Genomic DNA, 25,413 nt, shown 5'->3' with positions numbered 1-25,413 from the left:
TCGGATGAAAACAAACAAATCCTCCGCTTATCATCACATGGTTTTGTTTTATACTCATCAATGAAAAGCAATGTTCATTTGTAATTCTTTCCAAGACTTTTTTTTTTCATTTTACATTTAAGAGACAGAGAGATCGTCAATTTTTTTGTGCTTTTGTGCTTACTTTGAAAACACATTTTAAAAAAAGTTATGATCAAGAATAGGTTTAAGGTTACACTTTGATACGTTCGCTCTTCCTAAGATTCGTTACTCCGATGTCCAAAGGTTTGTTATTCCGAAAATGAAAAAAAAGTTTGTAGTTAATTAAGGAGGTTTGTTATTAAAAATTTTCTTATTCCGAAAGTTTGTTAGTTCGAAAAATAAATATTAATGATCATTATCTTTAGGTCCGTTCTTCTAAAAGTGGAAAGGGCCTGATATTCGTTAAGGTGAAAACGGTTATTATGAGGTTTTGAAATTTGGAGGATTTTAGTTGTTAACTTGTTTCTCCACATTTGGATAAGCGAACATGATTTTTCATGTTCCGATTAATAAACCTTTCGATTAACCTTCGGAGATTCCTATCATTTACCGAATAAAAAAGCTTCATAATTGTACGAACTCTATCAATTTTCGTATTGACAAACTGTATGAATAACGAGCCTCCGAAATGACGCGCTACAACATGTTTGTTATAACAAACCATAGTGTATAATATCGAAGTCACAAACATCATCCATGTAATATGGACTTACTGTGTCTTGTTATGACGAAACTTCGCAGTATCGAACCTATTAATATCATTTCTGACTAATATAATAATACAAATTCTCCTCGGTAACTGTGTGTAACACAAGGAGCAAACATAGAGGGATTTCTTCACAACGTATTCGTTTGTCCTCCCCAGCTAAACAACGTATTTCTATAACGGAGCACATTTCTGTGTCTTTCTATGTTAATTCTTTGTCATAATTTTAGCTGTGACCATGTTCGTTATAAGCAAATTTTGCCTTGTAGACTTTAGATAACAAATTTAGGACCTGAATCTTTACTTCATGATAAAGAAATTTTGATAAATATATTCGTTCTCAAGGATGGACTACGTCACTGAGATTACACGTACGTTTGTATGTTCATTTACGAGAGATGGAAAATTGTTTTCTTTAATTCCTCAGTATGAGAAGATAAACAAGCTTATGTAATTGAGAATTGGTAATATCTGTTCAGGATTTTGCAGAGGAGTTTGTTCTCGACATGAAATTGCTGTTTGTTGTAAGTAGAATGCGTTTCCAACTCAGGAGAGCTGCATCTTGTTTGTTCCGAACGTCCGTGAGCTACATGCGAACCTCCGTGATGAAAACTATGCTATGTTCGTTGGGTTATAGAGACTGCCTAGATCAGATACATCTTAAAAAGGTATGTTATTATTTGGGAGTGAGGATTGAAGTATGGGATAGTGAAATAAGAGGTCAAAATATTGAGTTTCTGTAAAATGCGCGTAAAGTGGAGAAAGTGTTTAGCGGAAGAGCAATATTTCAACAGAAACGACGAATTTAGTTAAATCATCAGTTGTCTACCATTACGTACAGGTTAAGAGTACAAGCTTAATATTCTGCAAGCACGTACACATGTCCCTTAAGATATTTTGTTAGGATTTTGAACTGAATCAGATCTTTGCAAACTATGTTAAATGGTATTCAAGTGTATGTGCTGTACTATTCCTCACGGACGTTCGCTGCTCTGGACATGGTAAACTTCAGCGGTGAATAAAAACTTGTTCCTCTGGGCAAATCCTAGTATAATTGGGTTCATATTAAAGCTTGAGTTATACTCTTTCAGGTAAGATGAATAATTTGGAGAGTTTCCTACTTTTTAAATTTTACCTTGTTTTGGCTCAATTGTACATCGTTCAAAATTCTGACCCATATATATATACATATATACATTTATATATATATATATATACATATATACATTTATATATATATATATATATATATATATATTATTACACTTTCCAAATGCAAATTTAAAAATATTAGTAGTCACAGTTACAAATTGATGAATTCATTGTTACGACTCTTGTTTAGCAGTGTCTATCATTGGCAGTTTGCTCTATGGAATAAATTCCGTTTCTCTTTTGTGTTAAAATTCACTGCCGTATGCATCGACGCTCTTTGGCATTATTTACTAAAAAAACAATGCTGTTTATTCTTAGGCTGTTTCACACTTAAAGAGTAAACAGGGCTAATGATCATGACATGACAAATTATTTATCAATAAAATATTTGCGAGATGATTTTGATAGTCAAAAGACGGTAACATGTCAAATCTGTTCTTCCTCATCAAGTCAAATGATTTTAAGTATCTTGAGCCGTCAATGACACAGTTTCCACGGAATATTCTTTTCATGAAATGATAAGTGTTTTGTTTGATTGTTTGATTGATTGTTTGTTTATTGTTGTCCAAAGATGCGACTAAAAAACAGGCTAACTATAGTCACGTGGGCAGGCAAATCCACGATTTTAATGCGGCTGTGAGTACTCCAGGTTTGCGTCGGTTCGTCTTAGATCGATGTGCATCATTAACGTTATTTCTTTTATGCATGTTTTTTTTTCTTATGGCTCACAGAAGATTTACACCTATCCTGTACGTTTAGTTCCGACAAAAGTGGACAATAAAACAAATTGTCAACTGTTAATTTCTGATGACGAAAATAAACTAACATGCTCAATAATATTGTCGGTGTAGTCTGTGATTGTCTGAACGGAAATAGCAAAGTATGACAAACACAATAGCGAAATTTTGTCAAACTAGAAGTTTTCGAAATAGTTCACAAACAGTTGAATTGAATTGAATAATTAAATGTGTTAAAGATTAAGTAGGTGATGACATCACTTCCCAACTTTCAGTTGATCGTTCAAAAGACTAAGGCGAAAATTTCATTTTTTTTCCTGCTGTTTAACAAAAGTGTCAAACATAATTTCGATATATATATATATATATATATATATATATATATATATATATTATTGATGTCTAAATGATATTGCTCACGTAGTAGACATGTCAGGCTTTCAAGCATAATTGTGCTTAAAACTGAACGGAAATTTCAGGTTTTTATGCACAAACTGTACGGGTTTCTTAAGTTTCTTAATTTTCATAAAATTTTGATCAAATTGAACTGGTTGTACTCAGAAAAATGTACTCTTTATTTACACACTAATATTGAACTGTTCAGGAATTGCCCTTTAAGATAATTGGATGCAATATTTCGCCTTCCCCCCCCCCCCCCCGGCACAAACTGTGGAGGAGATAGCCCTCATACCAGAATTATCAAGATTAATGTAACGACTTGTTCACTACGGGGGCGGGGGACAATATGTTTTCTAACATTTACAATATCTATAGCTATCTTGAAGATGTTATCTAGTGGTTTATTCTTGTTTGGATTATTTCTAGAGTCAAAGTCAAACAGGAAATGATGTAAGCTTGATTATAATCAGAGCATGGAGCTTCTTGTCGGAGCATCATTATTAAATTTTCCCTGACCCCCTACCCCCTCCCACCCAAAGAGGTTTCTTTGTTTTTCAAATGCTCTGCCACTGTCGGGGGGGGGGGAACCTACATCGAAAATCCCTTTCGTTGTTACCTATATCTATTCCAAGCATTTGTGAGTGATAATAATTATATCCATTAAAATCTTTAAGTTGCTGTCACACTCTATACCGCCAGCTTTAAATAAGTTCTTCGAATAAAAGCTTGCAATCTAATTTCATTTGCACATGTTTCTATTTTTTTTTTAGCAAAGGTTTGATTTTTCCTGAGCTATATCATACTGAAACTATTATCTTTTCTTTATTTTTTGTCGTGCCGTCTATACCATTTTCATACCACACGTCAAGAAACGCTTATGATATTAGAATAGATCTATGATTGAAAATATATTTCACATGGCATGACTTCCACAAATCATCCCTATCGGACTAAAGATATAAAAGAAATCGACAATTAGATATTTGTTCAGTTCTGTGTGTTGATATAATCACCACATTGGGGCCAGGAAACAGACAAGTGGCTATTTCTGCGAACTATGTTCAACCAGGGAGGTGAGTCTCACCTCCCTGGTTCAACGGCCGAGTAGGGTGTGCGCGATATTCATCATCACATGTCACTAAAACACTGACATTCATTCCATGGGGGTAACTGTACTCCGATACCGGGATTATCGTCTAGGTACCCCAATGAGTGACACGTGATGAATATGATCTAGCCTCAACTGTTGCAGGAGGTCAAGAAGAAATTTAGCTGGAGACAGCTGCATAACAGCTTAGCACGCTGTGTATAGTGAAAGACACGCACAGGTAAGTAGCTAAAGTTCCCATGGTTCCATAGTTATCTGTTTAAACCCAAATTCCTGTTCTTTTGATGAATTATATTTGACGTCACTTTGGAGCTCTTTCAGCTTCAACCTACTACCATCATTTAAAGTCTTATATTTATGAAATAACCTTTTATTTTCTCCACCCTGTTTTCTTAACCCTTTTTTTTTTCCTTTTTAGTTTTGGTTAGCAATATCAACCCCACTCTGTCGCGAACATCGTGCCAGCTCAACTGAAAGAAATAAAGATAAGACTAATGTGAATCAGAGATTATGATCAATATTATCGATCGTTACATAAAGATCTGTCGTAGTTTTAAACACCTCTTTAATAATTGCTGGACAAACTCTGTGTTCCTAGGAACTTTGATGGCATCTTTTACCATTCTTCATTTCCCACCCTTGAGATTCAGACACTTAGCGCCTCAGCTCGAAAATCTCTAGAAAAGAGGATAAACCTGGCCTTCTATAGACTGAGTAAGGGGTCTGGTAAAAGAATTTGGTCCACCATGACATCATAATCCTTATATTTATTAGTCAAGTTGTATCATATAGGCTGTATATCGATGTTACTTCTCTGTGAAGAGCAAACGGGCTCATGTATTCTTACAAGGAAAAAATGGGCACGACAATGAATTCTTCTTTGCAATGACAGGAAAAAAAAGATCACCATTCTTTCTTCTGTTAGAATGATGCATTCATCCACACATGTATTTCCTCCTCCAGTGCAACTTGAACAAGAGCACGCGCAAGATTTCTATGTCTTCAAAACAAACATGTCATAATTATCCCGTTTGACACTCTGTACGATATAAGCATCTCTCTTACCACACGTCGGCCACGGTCGCGACCAATCACCGTCTTGACATGACACCCACGTGTACTGACTTTGGGTGGATCGAGAGCGATAACCTGCGATGCACTCGATGCTAACCCAAAAGTCTACACCATGTGTGTACCCTTCAGCCGAAAGTGTACTTCGGGAGTATGGAAATGTCGAGGATGTAACGCTGTAGTTTCCAGTAGGTGTTGTGGGAGGCATGCATTTCAAAATCTCTGCAAAACATACAGAAACAAAAAGTGTACTAAAAAGGACCAAAAATAACTGAAATGAACATGAAGGAATCCTTCTATAACACCAAACATGAATATTTGGAATCGAAGCTTTTTCTTTTTTTTACTTGTTTGTTTGTTTTGCCAAACATTTTCGTTTAAGTGCTTGAAGGACCGAGTAGGAAAGAACAGAGGAGTGGGTGGTTGAGAAAACCCACCCTTTCCTGGAAATTAGTAGAATAAATGCAAAACTATGATGAAGAAGGCGGACACAGAGAGAGAGAGAGAGAGTGTGTGTGTGTGTGTGTGTGTGTATGTGTGTATTTGTATACTCGTAGCAATATGCTCTGTAGATATTTCTTTCAAAAATTAGTAAGTATAGTTCAGAGTTTGGTTCTTGTCGAGGTTATTCTAAATACTCAGTAGCATTCTTGTAAATTATTGTTTGTTAATTTTCTTTTTGTTATTAGACCAACATCTTGTCGCTATAAAGAGCTATAAAATCTCAAAAGCAGTATGCTTTAGAATCTATCCTAGTTTTGTGAGCACATCAGAAGCATTGGTGATGAAAATATGTTAAAGGGATCTTGTAGTTTAGGGTTTAGACCAAACTTCAGGTTTTTAACTTTTTTGTGAGATAAGAAAGCCATTATAGAATGTGAAAGAGCATGTAATTCCCAGAGGAAATTCAACGTTTACTTGATAAAAATTGATTTTGAAATGGCTGAGATCGCAAAAACAGAGCAATCCTGATAAAAGATGGGACACCTTTCATTACGATTGCTTTGTTTTACGAGGGATCCTTAGGATCTATGGTTTTACTTTGTTTCTGGATTTCTCAGTCATTAAAAAATACCTAAAAACAAAAACGAAGTCCTCTAAGAATGGTATACTTAGTAGTATTTCATAAGAGGTTTCTTGGTATCTCACAAAAAGTTAAAAGCCCAATTATCATCTTCATTCAATACTATACAATCCTTTTAATGTCGTTTTAGATGTGTCATGAATACCTTCAGTAGTAAATAGGAAGAGACTGAAGTGAATTCGTCTGCCTGAGATCCACTCTAACCGAAAGACGATTCCTTAGATCACGTTTTTGTATAGGAATATTGGAAACATTCCTCGTGCTATTTATTGTTGGTTTTTTTTTTCTTGAGGCCAAAAATCAAAATTAACCCACTTCTTACGATTTTTGTTTCAGTCCCTGTGGACATGAATGATCTTATTGTGCAGGATCCATTAGGTGACCGTTTGCAATGAACTCATGTAGCAGACTATAAGATATGAGTATAGTATACTCATGTATTTTTGTAAAGGCGCCCCCTCTTTAAGGACTTTTTGGATCCGCCCCTGCCCCAACAACCCCAAAGCGTTGCCCAAAGCCCCTGACACAAAAAGGGTCAAACTGACTCACCACATGTTGGCCAGGACTCAGACCACTGCCCATCGTCACAGACTATCCTGACCTGCTCTTTGGGAGTATAGCCCAATGAGCACGTGACTACCATCACGCTGCCGTGATAATATTCCTCGCTGGTACTAGGCAAAGAAGTAGCAATGGCGTTGAGCGGAAGCACAGTGAAGCCACTTGTTTGCTCACTTTGTCGCGAACATCGTGCCAGCTCAACTAAAAGTGAGAAAACAAAACAGAGCGCAATCAATATTTGTAATATCGTGTATAAAGATACACGTGTCTTGGCTTAAAAGGGATCATCCCACGAGTCGCGCAAAGCATGAGCTAGAAACCAATGAATCATATGGTGCATGACTTAGACATTGGAAAAAAAAGTTCATGAGTCGTATGTGTTGTAATAGTGGACTGGATTCAATGATGAACAGACGACACAGTTGTTTAAAGATAAATATAACAACTTTAATCCACTATCACAAACGAGCGTCATGGTAATGACTGCTGCTCTGACCGTATCTCTCAATAATAGAATACATGGAATATGCATACACTAAATGTAGTGCGCGTTCATAACACAACAATACGTCCACGAGTCATACAGTCCACGAGCTAGCCACCAAGTAGGCCTACAACAGACCTGCTCTGAGAGAGCTTACTCTCCTGGTTTTACACGTGAACGAATGTAGGATATTACGCTACCGATCACAACGGCGGCAGTAAGCCCCTCTCCGCTCTCGCCACGTTTGGACAATTTTCGCGATCGGGAAGGATCGGGTGAAATATTAGCCGATCTGGACACAGTATGATGTTAGGACGCTCTAGAACGGTGCGTTTATTTGACCAGGACGGGCTTATATTTATACGTCCTTACTACGATGGTAGGGAAGGAAACAACACAAGCTCTGACGCTGCAGTTACGCTCTCATAGAACGATGTAATTACGCTGTCAGTGCGATACTTCCGATGTTATCCGATCTATAACACTCTGTATAATACGCTCTGAACGATCTAAACGATCTTGTCACGCTGTTCTCCCGTCCAGAGAGCTAAAGAGTGCCCGATGTACACCGATTCGGCTGACGATCCACAGTAAGTCAACTTATCAACATGCGCGGAACCAAAGAGATATACTGTGGAACTTGGAGAGGATCCTCAACCCACGGGTCTTTTACTCGACAATTCTTTATTGTTATCAAAGACGTGCTGATCTTCAAAGGCCTTTTCTTGATGTCCTTGCTTTTATAATCCGTCTTCTTCCTGTTGTACATATAGATCATTCCATTTCTACCATGACCTCTTCTCTCTTCTCTGTTTGTATAACTTGCAGTTTCTTTCTTCGCCTTCGCAGGGAGCTGCTCGCTGCTTTCTTCTCTTCTTTCTCTTCATTTTCTTCTGCTTTGAAAATGTTGTATTCCTCCTTCATATTCAATCTCGACAGGTGCAGTGACAACGTCCTCCTCATCAGTTTTGCACCTCGATCTCTTACCTCTTGGTTCCTGACGAACTTTGCTCACTTCTGCAGGAAGCCATGTGTTGTCCTTTGGATTCAAGACTCTCTCTTTCTGTCCAACGTGTAGAGGTGGTAAATCTCTGCCTCCACGCAAGTCGTGATTGTGTTTCATGTTCTCTTGTCTCTGAAACAACAAATCTGGCGTAGATGATTGTCTGGTCAGGTGGTGACTTGAAAGTGTTGTCCTGATTGGTCCTCCAAAGAGTAATTCAGCGGGTGATGGTCGGTTGGAGTCGATTGGTGTGGCACGAAAATGTAGTAGTGCTATTTGGACATCTTGTCCAGTATTGGTACACTTGGTCATGATTCCTTTGACAGTTTGTACCATGCGTTCAACGAGCCCGTTGGATCTTGGATATCGCGGAGACGATGTAATGTGATCAATTGACCATTTCTCGCACATCTCTTTGAACGAATTGTGGACCATTGTCTGATATCAGAGTTGCTGGTAGTCCGAAGAGACTGAAGATACCACTCAGTATGTTTGCAAATGTCACTCTGGATGTATCCTTCAACTTGCGAACGATTGGATACTTTGAATGGTAGTCGGTCACCAACAGGTATTCTTCCTTGTTGAAAGTAAACAAGTCAATTCCAAGCTTCGTCCATGGCGAAGTTGGTATGTCGTGAGATTGCAAGGGTTGTCTTTGTTGCTTGTTTCGATATGTCCTTACTACGATGATCGGGAAGGAAACAATACAAGCTCTGACGCTGCAGTTACGCTCTCGTAGAACGAGAAAAGGTAGCACAAATGGTGGTTTAGACCCATGCTCCACCCACAGCTGAGGGCCGAACGTGGACAGTACCATACCCTCATGAATGAGCTGAGGGAGAATGACAAGAGGAAGTTCAGGAACCACACCAGGTTGTCCCCAGAGATGTTTGATGAGCTGTTGATCAGGCTTACACCCCACCTGCAGAAGGACACCCACTTCAGGAAGGTCATTCCCCCCTGGTCTCAAGTTGTGCGTCTTCCTGCGCCATCTCTCCACTGGGGCCACCTATGCCGAGCTGGGCTACAACTTCCGAGTGGGCAAGGAAACCACCCAGAAGTTTGTTCCTGATGTAGCCAGAGCGATAGTGGATGAGTATGCTGCAGAAGTCATCTCCCTTCCCACAACCAATGAAGGCTGGCTTGAGGTTGCAGGTGATTTTGAAGCCAGATGGAATCTTCCTCACTGTCTGGGAGCCTTGGATGGAAAGCACATCCGTATTCAGAAGCCCAAGAACTCAGGCAGCCTTTACTTTAACTACAAGCAGTTCTTCTCGATCGGTTGCGGTTGTGCTAATGGCTCTCGTAGATTCAAAGTACCAGTTCCTGTGGATCGATGTGGGTGGGGTTGGCCATCAATCTCATGCCCAGATCTACAACAACAGTGAACTGAAGGAGTGCATTGATGCTGGCACTTTAGGCATCCCAGATCCAGCTCCTCTACCCCATGATGATGACGACCACCCTATGCCGTACTTTTTCGTGGGAGACGATGCCTTTGCCATGAGGACGTACATGATGAAACCCTATGGCCGTCGTAACCTTGACCAACAGCAGAAGATCTTCAACTACAGGCTGTCCAGGGAAAGGCGTTTTGTTGAAAACGCCTTTGGTATTCTGGCCTTGCGGTTCCAGTGCTTCCTTGGCCAGATGAGACATGAACCAGACACAGTCCGCCTGCTCGGTGAAGCTGCCATTATGCTGCACAACCTCATCAGGAAGCGCTATCAGGCACTGGACGTCCGCATATTGGACCAGGAGGATACCCAGCACGACCTCATCCCTGGAGCTTGAAGAACTGCCGCCATCACTGAGGATTTGGACAGGCCCATCAGGGGAAACAGGGACACTGAGCTTGCCAAACGCCAGAGGGATACGCTCAAGTATTACTTCAATAGTGCGGGAGCGGTTGCATGGCAGGATAAGATGGTCTAGACAACATTTTGTAGTACTTTTGCACAAGAGTAAGGACTGTCTTAGAAAACATCGATTATGATATTGTATTTCACTATGGACTGGTGTGATGCACTAGTCTGTTTAAAGGTATAAATAAGGAGTACCTTCAATCTGATTTCATTTTGACAGACCCTGCCTATATAGAAATCATTCTTTTATTGCTCATGAAACATAAAATGACATTCTGGTACACATTGATTTTGTTGAGAACTGGAGAACATGTTAAATTGAAAGAAATTTCAAAATATATAACCATGTTGTCAAAGTAGCAAAACAGAAAAGCATATATATGAGACTGTAATGAAAGAATAATATTTGCCGAGTGGCGAACACAAAAAAATAACGCCATGTTTTAACTTCGAATTCTACAAATATTCAGCATATTTTAGTTTAATCATTTTCACGGAACAACATTAATATAAAATGCTTTTAGGAGGGAAGTTAACAGATGGGAACTCTTTTGAAAGATTTTTCACCCATTACCGATACACCAGATTACCTTTAACATAGTGCTCTTTGTCATATTGTATTGTTGTATGAAAATTTTTGTCATATTGAATTGTGTTATGAAAAACTTAACTTTATTACATTGCAATAAAGCCCAACACTCATGACAATTATTTCTTGTGTCAATATGTCCTATAAATAATAAAGGTCTAGTACTGATATGGTATTTGTAGAAAGTAAAATGTATTCATGTTTAGCAGTTAAAAAATAGAATGTATATCAAATATTCCTAAACTACTAAAGTACTTTTGCTGTTTTGGTAAATTAATAAATAGCAAAAGTAAATAGAAATTTAAGGAAAAATGCATGCAGATTAATATTTGGTAGTATTTATTTCACTGTTAAACATTTAAGCTATTCTGCCAATTGGCCCCGAACAATATATCATTCGCAACAACTTTGTAACAAGACAACAATAAATCACCGTTAGACATTTTTATGGAATTTTAATGACATAAGGAAATATGCATATATCACATACAAAAACAATCATCCAACTGTCCAACAATATCCATAAACATATTAAAGCTCCATGAAAAAGTGTCAACCATAGTAAAAACACAATGCTCATTTAGTGTCATTAAGTGTCAAAAATAGTGACAAAATAGAATGTATATCATAACTCCATAACTGTCAATAAAAACACTGCTATTCCTGTTCTATAAGTCCTTACTAGAGGATTCCGCCTGTGTGGCTGTGTACTCTATTATTCACAACACCTTTGTAACAAGACAACAATAAATCACAAATGACATTTTTATGGAATTTCAATGACATAAGGAAAATATGCATACATCACACACTTACAAAAACAATCACCCAACTATCCAATCACATCCATGAATAAGTGTCAGTCATAGTAAGAAACACAATGCTCTTTAAGTGTCAAAAATAGTGACAAACGCAATGTTCCATAACCGTCAATAAAAACACTGGTCGGCCAGCCTCTTCCAGGCCTCATCTTTCTTGTCAGGTTCGGCCCACATGGCATCCCGCTTGTTGTAGAGGCCCTGGGCCCTGTTTCATAAAGCTGTTCGTAAAGTTACGAACAACTTACGAGCAACTGGTGATCAGTTCTGATGTGCTATACTTATCAGAATTTCCATAATTCAGCACAAGACCTGATCACCAGTCGCTCGTAAGTCGTTCGTAACTTTACGAACAATTATGAAACACCCCTCGGGCACTCCAGCAAGTACTCTTTTGCCTCTTCCTCCTGAGCATCATTGAGCTTAACGGTCCTCCGCCTCGCTCCAGAACCGCCCCTATTCCTCTGCCTCCTGTTTGTGGGTTCTTCCTCTTTCTCCTTGGGAGAGGAAGGCCCAGCTATACATAGACAACAAATACCCATATTTGAAATGAATATAGATTATAATGGTACTGCTGTAAGAAATAAGTAATAACACATTACCGAGACCACTCTAAATAGTACATTTTTATCAACAAAACCATCAACCCAGATGCACCGATCAAAAAAAAAACAACACCATTTATGCTCCCACTAAGTTTTTGACATAACAAATGGCAACACAGTATAGTGCTAACACAATACAATTACAGTCCACAACTTAAGTCCATAAAGTTACCATAGGAGGCAGTGGATAATCTGGACCTATATGATTACCTGCCAGGGGGCATTTCATGAAGCTTTTTGTCAGACATTTCGTCCGACAAACTGTTAAAAACTACTGAAATCCTTGCATCTGATTGGCTGAGAGCAAATTTGTCCGACAAGTTGTCGGACAAAAATGCTTCATGAAATGCCCCCAGGACTTGCTTGTGCAACCTCCTCTTCAGCCTCACTTGCATGGTGACTGGAAGGGGATGTAGGTGAAGCTGGGGAGGGCTGGTCTTGTTCTTGGGCCCGGGGTGGAAGGTCTGGAGCAACATCCTGGACAGGGGTAGCAGGTCTTGGAGCAGAGCCTCTATCAGCTTGAGCCAGCGCCACCACGCGAAGGTCTTCATCCTCTTCGTCATCTTTGCTGTTTGCAGGGGGCCTCGCCCTGGAGCTCAATTTGAGCTTCTTGGGTTGGGGGTCCTTCTTCTTGGACTGCTCAAGTTTGTCATTCTTGCCCTTGCTACTGCCTTTGTTGCCTTTTTGGGGGCATCTTCTTTGAAAATTATGTGAAATCTTGTAGAAATTGTGAAGGAAAAACTGCGTCTACAGAGGTGTTGTCGAGTCGAATACTGAAAGTTGTGTGAGAAAGTCTGCGATGCAGTCATGCTTTCATAGGCGGCAAGTGGCGCCCAATGGCGGAAACCAAGTGGTATTTGGCGCGAAATAGTCACCAATCAAGTGCCGTTTGGCTCGCGCCACTTTTGATTTGGAGCGCTTTGGCGCGGACTATGCGCCTCTGTGGCGCCAAGTGGCACCACGTGGAGCAAAATCTCATTGGCGCAACTTGGCGCGCGCCATTACATTCCGGTGGATTCCAATAGGCGGATTGTTTGCGACATTTGGTGCCACTTGGTGGACACTTCGCGCTGAAAGTGCACGGCGCGACGAAGATTTCAAACATTTTGAAATTTTTCTTGCCGCCAAACTCAATTTTTGCCGCCGTTACGGGCCACCGCGCGCCAGTTGGGAGGCAGTTTGAGCCACTGCACGCCACTAAGCACCTTATTGGCGACACTAGGCGCCACTGCAAATTGCATTGGCGCGAACTGGCGCGAACTGGCGCCGGCCCAGTGGACTCCTAGCATTACAATAGGCGGATTCCAATAGGCGGATTGTTTGCGACATTTGGTGCCACTTGGTGGACACTTCGCGCTGATTGCTTGATGCAAGTGGCGCGACGAAAATTTCAAGCATTTAATCCATGTCTACACCTATCCAAAAACTGTAAGTTATACTAACTACGAGCGCAAAAATTCCTTCCCCTAACCACGACAAAACTTCGATGCCGTTCACACCTACATGCAGTTAGCAAAACCTCGAGGTAAAGCTAACTACGATAGAAAATAAAGGGCGCCTAGTTCGCACATAGGGTTGCGCGCTATTGTGGAAAAAATTGAGCGTCGTGGTAACAAAACTCCGTTCACACTTGTCGCAGTTTAAGCGCTCTGTGGGGGGCATTCCAAACCCACGATCAAACTACGACAACACCCTAAGAAATCTTATGGTGTTGTCGTGGTGTCTTGGCCTTAAGGTTTTGTCGTGGTTTTCAAAACTACATGCGTCTACATCTACGCTAACTTGGAGTTTAGTGCCTCGTAGTTTACAAACGTATTAACAGCACAGGCAATTAAAAGTAAATGATAGAAAACAAAACCAAATAACACTTGAAACAATATAATACATCTATCAAAAAATAACAACAGGAAGTCAAAACAAAAACGCTAAAACAAACAATTGCCAAAGGGGTATTTGTATCGAAGATGCATGTTTTACCACATGTTGGCCATGGGACTGTCCAGCTACCATCTTGACAAGACGTTGAAACCGTGGACTGACTGAATTGAATGCGATAACCGTCGTTACACACGATGCTGACGTTGAGGGCGTCCCCATGTCTGTACCCTTCAGTCGAAGGGGTCCGCATGTTGGTACCATTGGTTGAAACACCATAGCTTCCTGACAGGTTAGCAGGTGGCAAGCATTTCAGAACCTCTGCAAATATAAAATGTGAGCATGCCTGAGAAGGTTGAAAATATGGAGGGAAATTTGTTAATTGGTAAGAAGAATCGACGCAATAAAGTGATATCAGTAATAAACACTCATGTGTAACCGTGGTACTTCATAGCGTATTTTGCTGCCATGCATTTTTAGATTCTTCTCGAAAAAAAATCTTTTCTGATCCCTCCAACCCAAATCCTCGTATTATGCACTACTCAGAAAACGACATTGCGTGATATGTCTTTATATTATGAGATATTGTCTTCTCGTAACAGAAATTGTAAGTGCAAGAAATATTATTTGTTTTTTTCTCACACCTTCAAGCTTCTGTAGTCAAGCTGGGTGCAAAATCAGTTAATCTTCTTGATGAATTGAATTGTGCGCCTGCTTGACTTGTTTAGGTAATGTGTGTATTTTGTTGTTTATTGCTGCTTTGTTTTTGTTTTTTATCTTTTCTTTCCTTTTCCAAACCAAAATCTTACTTCATGAGATGTTTCTCATTATCTAAAAAATGATCTTCAAAAAGCGCTGGAAAGCTGACGTCTCATCCCATCCGAAACCATCTCTTGAAGCTACGAAATGGTTTATTGCAAACACATTTCGATCAATTTCAAAAATTATGAAAAGGCTACGGGTCTGTCTTACCACATGTTGGCCATTGTTCCGACCAACGACCGTCTCGACAAGTCGATGACACCGTAGACTCCCTGGGTTGATTGCGGTAACCTACGTCACAATTAACGCGGACCTCAAGGGTAACATTCTGTATGTACCCGTCACCTGAAGGGGTGTGAAATGCGCTGGTCTCATCGAGTGAAACACTATAGCGTCCAGATGAAGCGACAGGTGGCGAGCATTTTAGAATCTCTGCAGAGAATAAGAATTTGGGGAAGGAGGTTTTCTTGTAAATATGAAACGCAGTAAGTATCGATGAGTAGAACAATGGAATATTGATATTCCAGAAACTTGAGAAGGAATATCGATTGCTACACCAGCTTTGAAAAATTTTGACTTTAATATCACTGCTGAAGTAACAGTTTAGAATTTTGATTCTGTGAGAACAGCTGCAGAATGAAGGTATAAAAAACAGTGAATACATGTGTACCAAGGAACTGAATGAACATGCCATTAACATCTAATCACGTGCATCAAGAAGAACAATTAAACAAAGAAACTTCCCTTCCATCCCCCTCCATTCCTCCGCGACGTGAAAAAAAAAAAAAACAAACACAAAAGAACAACATAATTAACAGTGTTTCTGAAAGTGTAACCTCAAGTTCTCTGCCTCTATGTTTTCGTGAAGAATTCTCCTCCCATACTACAAAGTTTTAGAGAGTTCGTTATAGTTTGAAAGACGCCAATGTCTTGTCTTACTACATGTTGGCCACTGTCGCGACCATATTCCGTATTGACAAGACGTCAGGCGATAGGGTTGGTAGGTCATTATGCGATAGTGCTTGTAATTATGTGATTGGTTTCATTATGACTGATTATTTTGTAATCACTGATCCTTTATATTGGAATAAACAAACGAAACGAACGATCTTTTTACTTTCAAATAACGCCCCTTTGGGGGGAAAGACCAACCACAAGAAACCCAAAACATTCTACTTGAGACGTTTAAACATCGGTCTCACCTGGCGAACAGGTGGGGACTTCCGGGAGGAGGTTGCCACGCCTACATTCCACGCGGCCTGATGGGACGCCCTCGTAACCATCATCGCAACCATATTCCACAAAGCTTCCATGAGGAATGATCTCACCGACTTCGTAATGCAACAAGTGTCCATTTTTAATAGTCAGGGCCGTACAGTTCTCTGAAAAGGGGAAATAAGAATGACATTTTTAGGACTTGACGTACGCTTATGGAGAGCAAAATCCTCTCTTTGTGTGATTAATCTGCGTCACATATTGTTCTTGAGGAACATTTTGTCATAATATGACATTTTATATTCCTCTACATGTCATACAGAATTTTGCTAAGGAATAGAAATACACCGAAATAAGAGGGAAATAAAAATAGCATCAGAAATAGGATTTCATTCAGGAATAAACTTTGAATATTAATTTTTAATTTTCATTCAAAATATTCCAAACATTTCTACAAAAGTGCTCACCATATCGTTTGATTTCAATTCTAAAAATGCAAATGTCAAACTCACAAGTTAATTAAAAATTGAAAAAGTATTAAAACATTTTTCTCATAATATGAATCACGACAGAATGACATTAATCAGGCATGTCGACGGCCACTAAATCTAAAAAAAAAAAATAATAATGTTAAATTGTTCATTTTCAGCCCCTCCTATGCTCGTTACATCTACTTGTACACTGCCTATGCATTAAATTGGTCTTGCGTCTGTCAATGACGTCAGATCCAGTAAGGACAGCACGGTCGATTCTTGGAATTGAAAAGGGACGTTTCGAAGGAAGTTATTAAGTTATTGATTTTATTACTCAAATTGTTTGTCAACTTCTTTTTTTCTCCCCCCCCCCAAAAAAAAAAAAAATAAAATAAAAAATAAAAAATGCTTAAAAACAGTTGGATAGTGAAAATAGAAGAACTCTAGAAGCTTGGAATAAGGGGTGACTTGTCCCCTTTAAGTTAGATATAGAAAAGAGTGAGCGTTGGGAACTGTTGGATGGGAAAAACTTCTTTCGATCTCAGTATCCTTTGTGAGTGTGTGTGTGTGTCTGTGTTTGCGTGTGTGTGTGCGTGTGTGTTTAGGGGGATTTACATCCATCTTACCATTGGCTAGGCAGCTCCATCCACAAACACCATCACATATACAGCTTTGCTCCCGAGAACACGCCCTTCCAGGTCTATTCAAGCACGCCGTGCTGCAGGTCCTTTCGTAGAATTCGACGAGGAAATCGTTTCTTCGACACAGTCTGCCTACACAAAGGGAATGAAAAAAATGGGGCGGGGAGGTGGAGAGATTTTAAGTACCACTTAAGCCGAGAAAAAGTATTTTCTTTCCTCTCGTTTCCACGCAGGGGCAGGCCGCTAGGCACCTTTGCTTTTCCCTGAGATTTCACAATTTTCCCATTTTCTTAATGAAAATTTTACTATTCTCTCCGTTTGGCTCCATATGTACATTTAACCCAAATGTTTCTCCTCTGGAAGGCGCATATAGTTCACACACACACACACACACACACACACACACACACACTCTCTCTCTCTCTCTCTCTCTCTCTTAGTCATTTGATGAATTTTGTTTCTACACACAAATACTTAAAACCTCTAGGTACATGTCTGCTGTGTTGTTGCAAGCCTCATATTGCCTAGGTGAATTGTTAAAAAAGGAGATAGCTTGTACTAGAATAAACGTGAACTCGCTGTTAATATCCTTTGTTTATTGAATGAAATGGTTTACAATAATTTACAATGCATGCTGAATCAAATGTTTCGTATTAAGTCTACGTTTAACTCCTATTGACCTTCGGATTAGATTCTTTGTAATATTAAAAGAAAACGTTTTGATTCATCTCGACCGGATTCTCAAAGCCTAGGCATTACTGTGCAGAGAAGGCTGCGAAGCCGGGCTGGCCAAAATAGGTAACAAACCTCAAGACGAGAACTCGATCGACCGATTTTTGTTATGTTTCTTGAATGCCGAGAAAAGGCGAAGATGGAGTTATAAAGATACGGCTCTCGTTGAAACATATTTAGCTAGCAAGTTGAATATTTTTCAACGCTTTGGCCCACATATATTCAGGCTAAATGGATATCGTCATAAACGGCCACCGGCAAACTTATAAAGAATTAGGTCTTTGTTATGGAATAGTTGTTTGAACGTGCTTAAAACATCGCATCGCCTCATTCCAATTATTGTACAAGATATTGAAAATCATTGTGGACTTTCGAGGCAGCAGGTTTCTGCCTTTGACGCATTGAGACGCCAAAGACATATTCTAACAATAGTGATTTCCCATTCATACCCAGTCGAGTATTTTTGTTGAATCCTCACAATGATATACCACTCCCAGAACAGTGAAATAGACAATCAACGGAAATCCGTATGACATTGCGTGGTTGGCTTTACTTATGTGTCGACAAGAGCTCCTAGGACCGCTCCATGAACCGTCAACGCATGTTCTCTCGGCCGAGGCGCGCGGGAACACGGCATACTTGTCGTCGCACTGTGTCCTTGCTACCGTTCCTTCAGGATAGGTGTCGGCCCCAGCTGAAGCCGGAGGGTCGTATATGATGTTTGCGAAAGCTACCCCCTCAAGGGAATTGCAATTTTCAGACGACACTCCTAAAACAAAGAAAGAAGCAAAAGAGTGTGTAGAGCCTAAACAAACCGAAACCAGTACGTTTTCGTAGACAGTGTTAGATCAAGGAGGTACAAGGTGTACATTGCCTATTGAAGATGTCAACCACGTCTTTCGAGTTGATCACTTCCTGGCTTTGAATGTAAAGGAGTCCAGGGGAAGTCAGTCGAATAAATGGCTGTGCTCAGGAAATAATTTAATAGGGGTTCAAAAATATGTTCAGTATTATTTGGGGGACCACAAAAGTGAAAAGGGTGTAAAGGATACTCCCTTCCATGCGCAATCGTAAAATAAATTTTGCAAGAAAATATTTCACAATTATGATTAATACCGCAGTAGACACCTGCTTTGTCAATGTCCTGGAGGGGGATGTAATCATCAGCGAAGGTGTGGTTTTCGTATTAGTTCCCAGCAAAAACCGTAATCATCTATCATGGTAATTGCACTATGATTCAGGGAGAGAAGATGCATCCATAAAAATATATTTTTTTTTAATTTTTTGAAACAGTAACCGTTTTGAGAAGAAGCTTTATACAAACAGAAGCATCAAAACAAGGATGCATCCCTGCGATATAGGTTCTTAACAGTTTTCCTCAACTAAGCCAATACAAAGAAGTTACAGAGATTAGTCCAAATTGACGCTCTAAAAACGTCCTAGCAGTCGGGTAGGATATGAAATAGGGCCTACTTAGATATTGGGAAACGAGAGAAAAAAGGGGGAAAATCTTGTAACCTGTCCATATCTTTATATCAGCTCAAAATGGAGAAAGGCCATGAAAATTAACAAGATGTAATTGTCAACATCCTAAACTTGAGGTCTTACATCGTTCTTGTCCTTTTTTTTTTCGGGGGGGGGGGGGGGGGTTCATGACGACTATAGTGTTATCATAGAAAAACAAACAAGTAATTGGAAACAATGTTGCTCCCGATAGAGTGACGTAACTGCCCCCAAACGTCACATCTGTACAAATACATCCTTGTCGATGAGATGGCGCTGTCCAATTAGTTTCAATCTCGCTCTTGATAGCGTGACGAGAGTGCACCAGGGAGTTTGATATTTCCCCATTTCTGTCATTAATGTAACACCCTGTATAGATACATACATGTAGTTGACATACAAATGTCGCTGTTCAACCTGTCGGTCGGACGTTCGTTGTCTATTGTTGGTCTCCTGATCCCGTGTTGCGTAGTGTCGGTCCCATGGGCATTGTTTGCCTTGTGTCGGTCTCGTGAACCTTTTTTTTTTTTCTTGCGTTGTGTCGAACTCACGGGCTTTATTTGCCTACTGTTGAACTCATGGGCTGTATGACCCCATGGATCTATTTTGGATGTGGGTCTCGCGGGCCGTACGACTCATGGCATGGTTCCCACTTTACCACATTAGTAATTCACATCGTCCTTTATCATGTATTTTTCTTATTTTTTGTTGAAAAACTTTCCAAAATTCCCCAAAAATTATTCACCGGATCGTTGAATTTTAGTATTGATGACCTTCCGTCTAGTTCAGATAATGTTTCGAGTATCACTTTGTGTGCGTTATCAAAATGAAAACAATGATTGTAAAAAATATTTTAAAGTACAAATTGAATTCAAAGAAACCAAAATCCTAATGTAAACGTACATTGAATGATAACAGCAATGTTAGAAGAACATACAACACAAGTTCAAGAGACCGACACTAACTTTATAGGCATAGAAGGGCCACGAGACTGACAATAGACAATTTGATTTTGATTTGTCAGTGAAAGTTTGAGGGAAATCTGGCCATCGATTCAAAAGTTATTGCTTTGGTGTCCTTTTATACAATCAAAGTGGCAGAAATATCATATATATATATATATATATATATATATAATATAAGTAGCATATATATATATATATATATATATAATATATTGTATATCATTCATACAAAATTATAAACATAATTACAAAATGAAGTATATGAAAAAGTAAAGTGAACAAAAACTCTATACATGCATGTAAAACAAAGACTCAGGTACCGGTACGTATCTCAACACTTAATCCTACCCGTATTTCATAAAGGAATCGGCCACCCCTCCCTACCAGGTCCTCCTTACCTCACCAGAGTCAAGACAATTGTAACAAACATTTCCTGGCGCACGCATGATACACGATTTATACCGTACAACATAACCCCCCCCCCCCCATCTCTCTCTCTCTCTCTCTCTCTCTCTCTCTTTCCTACGCACACACACTCACACACACACAAACACACACAAATACGAGCTTCTAAAGAAGATGAAAGTTCATAAGATTGGTGATTTCGTTCCCAGAGAAATGATTGGCTGAGAGCAGTCGCATGACTATATTTTTCCCCCATTTTTCCTACGCCCAGTGGGCTTACATTAATTTTTGCAATCACGTTACCAACCCGTCATTTTGCCTAACATGTCCAGTGGGTTTACAGTAACATTTTTTTTTTAACCATTGATGACTGGTACTGACAACCGCTTAAGAAATCATTACTCAAATACATGACTGTGGCTAGCTGTAATCATGCCCACTAACGTCACGATTGTATATTTCAGCCTTCACAGCAGCATTCATGGGTACGCAATCAGTTACAAAGCGCGCTCAGTCACATTATTTACAGTTACTGTAAATAATGTGCAATTTCAAAGTTTGTGTTTAGTGTGTTTGGGGCACTTTTACAAATTCTGGACATCCTGGCTTTTGAGCAAGTCTCACAGGTAGCTGACTGGTATTTACCCATAATGTGAATAAAAATGATTCATAGAACCATTTTCATTAAAGATAATAAAAAGTTTTGGTACCTCAAAAGCTTCCCTGAATTTCCTTGTCTTGGTTTGTGTTTCAGGTTAAAGTACGTTGTCTGTGAGAATTACTCGCCCCAAAGTGCTCTCATGTCTTAGTAATCATGCAATAATGGTTTCGTACCAGAGCCGACGCTGTACAGCGTCGATAAATATTGTACGAAACCACTGACTGCGACCAGCAGCGTGCAGCCCATTGTACGCATAGCTAACTGCGACCAGCAGCCCCATACGCATAGCGTAATGGGGCTTCGCATTGTAGCATTCAGGATCACGACAGAATTAATATCGCGGGTAAATGTCAACTTAAAATCCAAAAATTTCTTCGATTTGAAGACCTACCAATTAAGTTGAAGTATTGAAAACAGGCTTCGAACAACGTTTGGTTCTGCCAATAGTCCCTTTCTGTTCGAATTGATGACTGAATGTGACTCGGTATTTATAATGCACCTTTGCATCATTTATATGTTAAAATTACTGCATTATATGTAGGACGATATTTCCGAAGTATTAAAGTATGAACAAAGAGAAGGGTGTAATACCTGACAAGCAGCACAGCCAAAAGCAAAACGGTAAGACAGCAAATACCAGTGACCGCTGTTTGCCCTTCATGATAGCTGGATATTCGATGCATGCAGTCCCCAACGTTCAATCTTGGATGTGTGCAATACATAATATAAACAGTGTTATCGAACTCAAGTCAGGAAGTGATAATCGGCATCCGGAGTTAAGACCTTCAGATTCGACCATAAGATCGCTGATTGGATGTGCAAAATGAAATGTGACTTTGGGACCTCATACACTTCATTGATTGGTTAACTTGCCTCAACTTGAGAGCCAATCAAAAGACGACAAGGCCGTCGACCGTAGAAATCGTACATAGACGCGGCAAGCCGAGGGTGTGCATTTCACTCTTTTTTCTTTCATCTCTCCTTCTCCCTCCCTCTCTCTCTCTCTCTCTCTCTTCTTCCAGAACTGTTTATTAATTTTAGATATTCTGACGTCAAGCCAGGAAAACAGATGTGGGTAGACCTATACTCTTTAGTATTTCATAATTATATTTCCTCGAAAAAAAATAGGAATAGGAGAGAAGTCTTTGTAAATGAATACAATGTAGATTTTTTTTTTTTTACCTTTTAACGTGCTGACAAAAAAAAATGTTTGCAGTTGATGTTTCAGTTAAGGGTCAAAAGTAAGGTGCTTTAGTTTGTAGATAACGAATTTAGTATGCATGACATTAGGATGTAAAGTATTCTTTGCATACCTGTTCTTGTTTGATCATTTTTCGAGCATGATTACGAAACAATTATTCCAGTGTACACTCATCATTTCTTACCTAAAAGCTTTTTCAATGACTTTGTTCCAAACCTCCTACAAAGACCTTGATGAACTACAGCTACCTAAAAATTAGAAATAGTATACGCCATTATTGTTCATTTTCCTTTTATCACTTTGTCATGCGTTGTGACCGCAATTTACCTGACAGAACATTTGTTGTTGTTATTGTTGTTACAGGGTAATCACGGTGATTTATAAATGCATAATATTATATCTTGAATCATTTTGTCAAATATCGTTTTAGTAGGAGAGGCAACAGACAGAAGATAAGTATTCAAGTTGCCTTCGTTGACAATATTTTCATTTGTAATCCTTAGTCAATTTCGTATCAGAAAAGCATTACTGATGAAGATTTGTAAGGCTATTGGGAGACTTGTGAGCCTTTGAAATGATATCCTCATTTAATTAAGGGATCGTATAGTTCTGGTTCAAACCTTATTTCAGGATTCTAACATTTTTGGTGAGATAATGAGAAACCTCTTATTAAATATGAAAAACCATGTAATTTCACGAGGAATTCAACGTCTATTTGATGAAAATTGGTTATGAAATGTCTGAGATATCTAAAACAGAGTGATTCTGATAAAGTGTAGGACCCATACTTTATTACGATCACTTTGTTTTATTTTTTTTTTTTTTGACGTTTCAGCCATTCCAGACCCTATTTTCATCAAATAAACTTTAAATTCCTCTTAAAATGGTTTGGTAAAATGGTCTGTACTATTCAATAAGTGTCTTCTTGGTATCTTGCAAAAACTTAAAAGCCCAATTCTCATCTCCACCAATACTGTACCATCCCTTCAACATTCTTCGTGTTGTCTAGTATCGCTGTTTCAACATCACTGTTTCAATGAAGTTGGGAAAGAGTGTAAGAATTGAAAGTTCTAAAAGCCTAATTGATTAACTTGATATTCAAACTCGTTTAGAATTACTCTCCATTTGAAAAACACCATGGACCGATGTGGAATTGCATTTACAAAAAGAAAAAAACCAAGGTCTGACTGAGACAGTTATCTCGTGTGCTTTGCAGGGAATTGCAGGGAGAGAGAATTTGTAGGTATGGTGTTAAATTATTTACCAGCAACCATTAGATTTGCCAAGTTTTAAATTACATGATATCCGGGTGAAAAACATCTGGGATGAGCACAAAAACACGAAGAGACATAATGGTAACACGCACCCACTTCCCGCCTTTTCTCCGGCATTGCTGATCTGTAGTTTTTTCCTTCAATGTACCGAGGTCAATCCAGGAACTCAGGACACGAGAACTTTTCGAGTGGACTGTTCGGGGAAAAACCCCATCGGTGTTCGTGAACTCAACTCGGAAACTGGCTGTCCTGATGTGTTATGATAATCATCAATTTGGAGCAGCGGTATGCTTCCGTGTATTGATATCAATTTTATATTTAATTCAATTCAAATTTGTTTTCTTTTTCTTTCAACAGAATATACAAAGTGGATACAATAATGAGTTAAAATTGGACATGTATTTGAATGATATATACAGGAAGCAAGGAATCACAGTCCGTTCATGTCTATGATTAGTATAAAAAAGAGGCATATCTAAACATCTGTATATTTTGTGAAAAATATGAAGATACACCCACTCAAGAGACTATTATATGGGTTCCTCAGACAAAAGACCATTCTGCATGTAGAAACCTAAATATTTGATATATGTTGCAATATCTAATAGTAAGACACATATTAAACGACAGTTTGTGGAAAATCGGGCTATTCGTCCGAAAGTTAATCATATGATTACCCTAAAAAAACAAACAGTGAAAATAGTCTCTCTTGAAGGAGTGAGAGAGAGAAAAGAGTGAGTTTAAAGTTAAATTTTAGTGAATTTGGAGCTATTATAAAACCTTTAATTTAAAGTAAAATACTAAAAGACTACGTTTTGCGTATTTAATATTTTTGTGCTTGTGTGTCAGATATAAGGATACAATTATGCTCTCTATGTCTGTTCGTACAATGTGCTTCCTATAGGCCTACTCATTCCTGCCCACGTTTTGGAAATCCTCCTTGGTTTTCGTGTGTCCTGTACGTTTGGTTTCCTTTCTCGCTTACGTTATCAAGGCATCCGCATTTTTTGCTTCCTCTCCCTCAATAGAAACAAAGATGAGGTTGTGCAGATAATCGATGTTCTTCAACAGGGTTGTTGACTTTCCATATTCCCACTGCAATCCTTTTGACATGGCAGATTCATTTCCTGTAACGTTTTCTGTCTGTTGTATAATCAATTAGAATATATTTCTCATGTTGCTCTAACAGTGTACACATTCTAAATTCGTGGCTTTCCTTGAGATATCCAAATTACTAACTTTGACTGTAGGTTATTTTGTTTTCCACAATAAAAACATGGACACGTGTTTAGCTTACACGATGGTTTATTATATTAAAAAAAAAAGTAGAGTACAATTTCAATACGTTACACTTCGTTTTCACATACTATAGATAAACTTTAAAAGCAACTTTGCAGGGCTGGCGCAGTAAGGAATATCATATCATTTCTAAATGAGTATCAAAGTCGTAAGTTATAAATCATAAAAGTTATACATTTTCTTTTTTAGTCCCCGTAGTCTTCT

The 25,413-nt window shown here is 39.0% G+C and overlaps 2 protein-coding genes across 2 annotated transcripts in view; one reads left to right on the top strand and one right to left on the bottom strand.

Moving 5' to 3' along the window:
* The window catches only part of LOC139735734 (complement factor H-like), a 58,276-nt gene extending 43,882 nt beyond the window's left edge, over positions 1-14,394 (bottom strand). Inside the window, exons 1-2 of the mRNA XM_071646483.1 lie at positions 14,181-14,394; positions 6,828-7,040 (exon numbers count right to left, since the gene is read on the bottom strand). Of these exons, the coding sequence (XP_071502584.1) occupies positions 6,828-7,040; positions 14,181-14,331 (364 nt within the window). The 5' untranslated portion in view covers positions 14,332-14,394. The remainder of the gene's footprint in view (positions 1-6,827; positions 7,041-14,180) is intronic.
* On the top strand, positions 9,845-10,120 carry LOC139735740 (uncharacterized). The gene has a single exon (XM_071646489.1). The coding sequence runs from the start codon at positions 9,845-9,847 to the stop codon at positions 10,118-10,120; it is 276 nt and encodes a 91-aa protein (XP_071502590.1).
* Positions 14,395-25,413: the final 11,019 nt, after the last annotated feature.

Source organism: Diadema antillarum, unplaced genomic scaffold (assembly GCF_040938485.1).
Source record: "Diadema antillarum isolate AM-2024a unplaced genomic scaffold, OU_Dant_1.0 seq00000596_RagTag, whole genome shotgun sequence".
Taxonomy (NCBI): domain Eukaryota; kingdom Metazoa; phylum Echinodermata; class Echinoidea; order Diadematoida; family Diadematidae; genus Diadema; species Diadema antillarum.
Note: the sequence above shows the minus strand (reverse complement) of the source record. Positions and strands in the feature narration are given on the sequence as shown.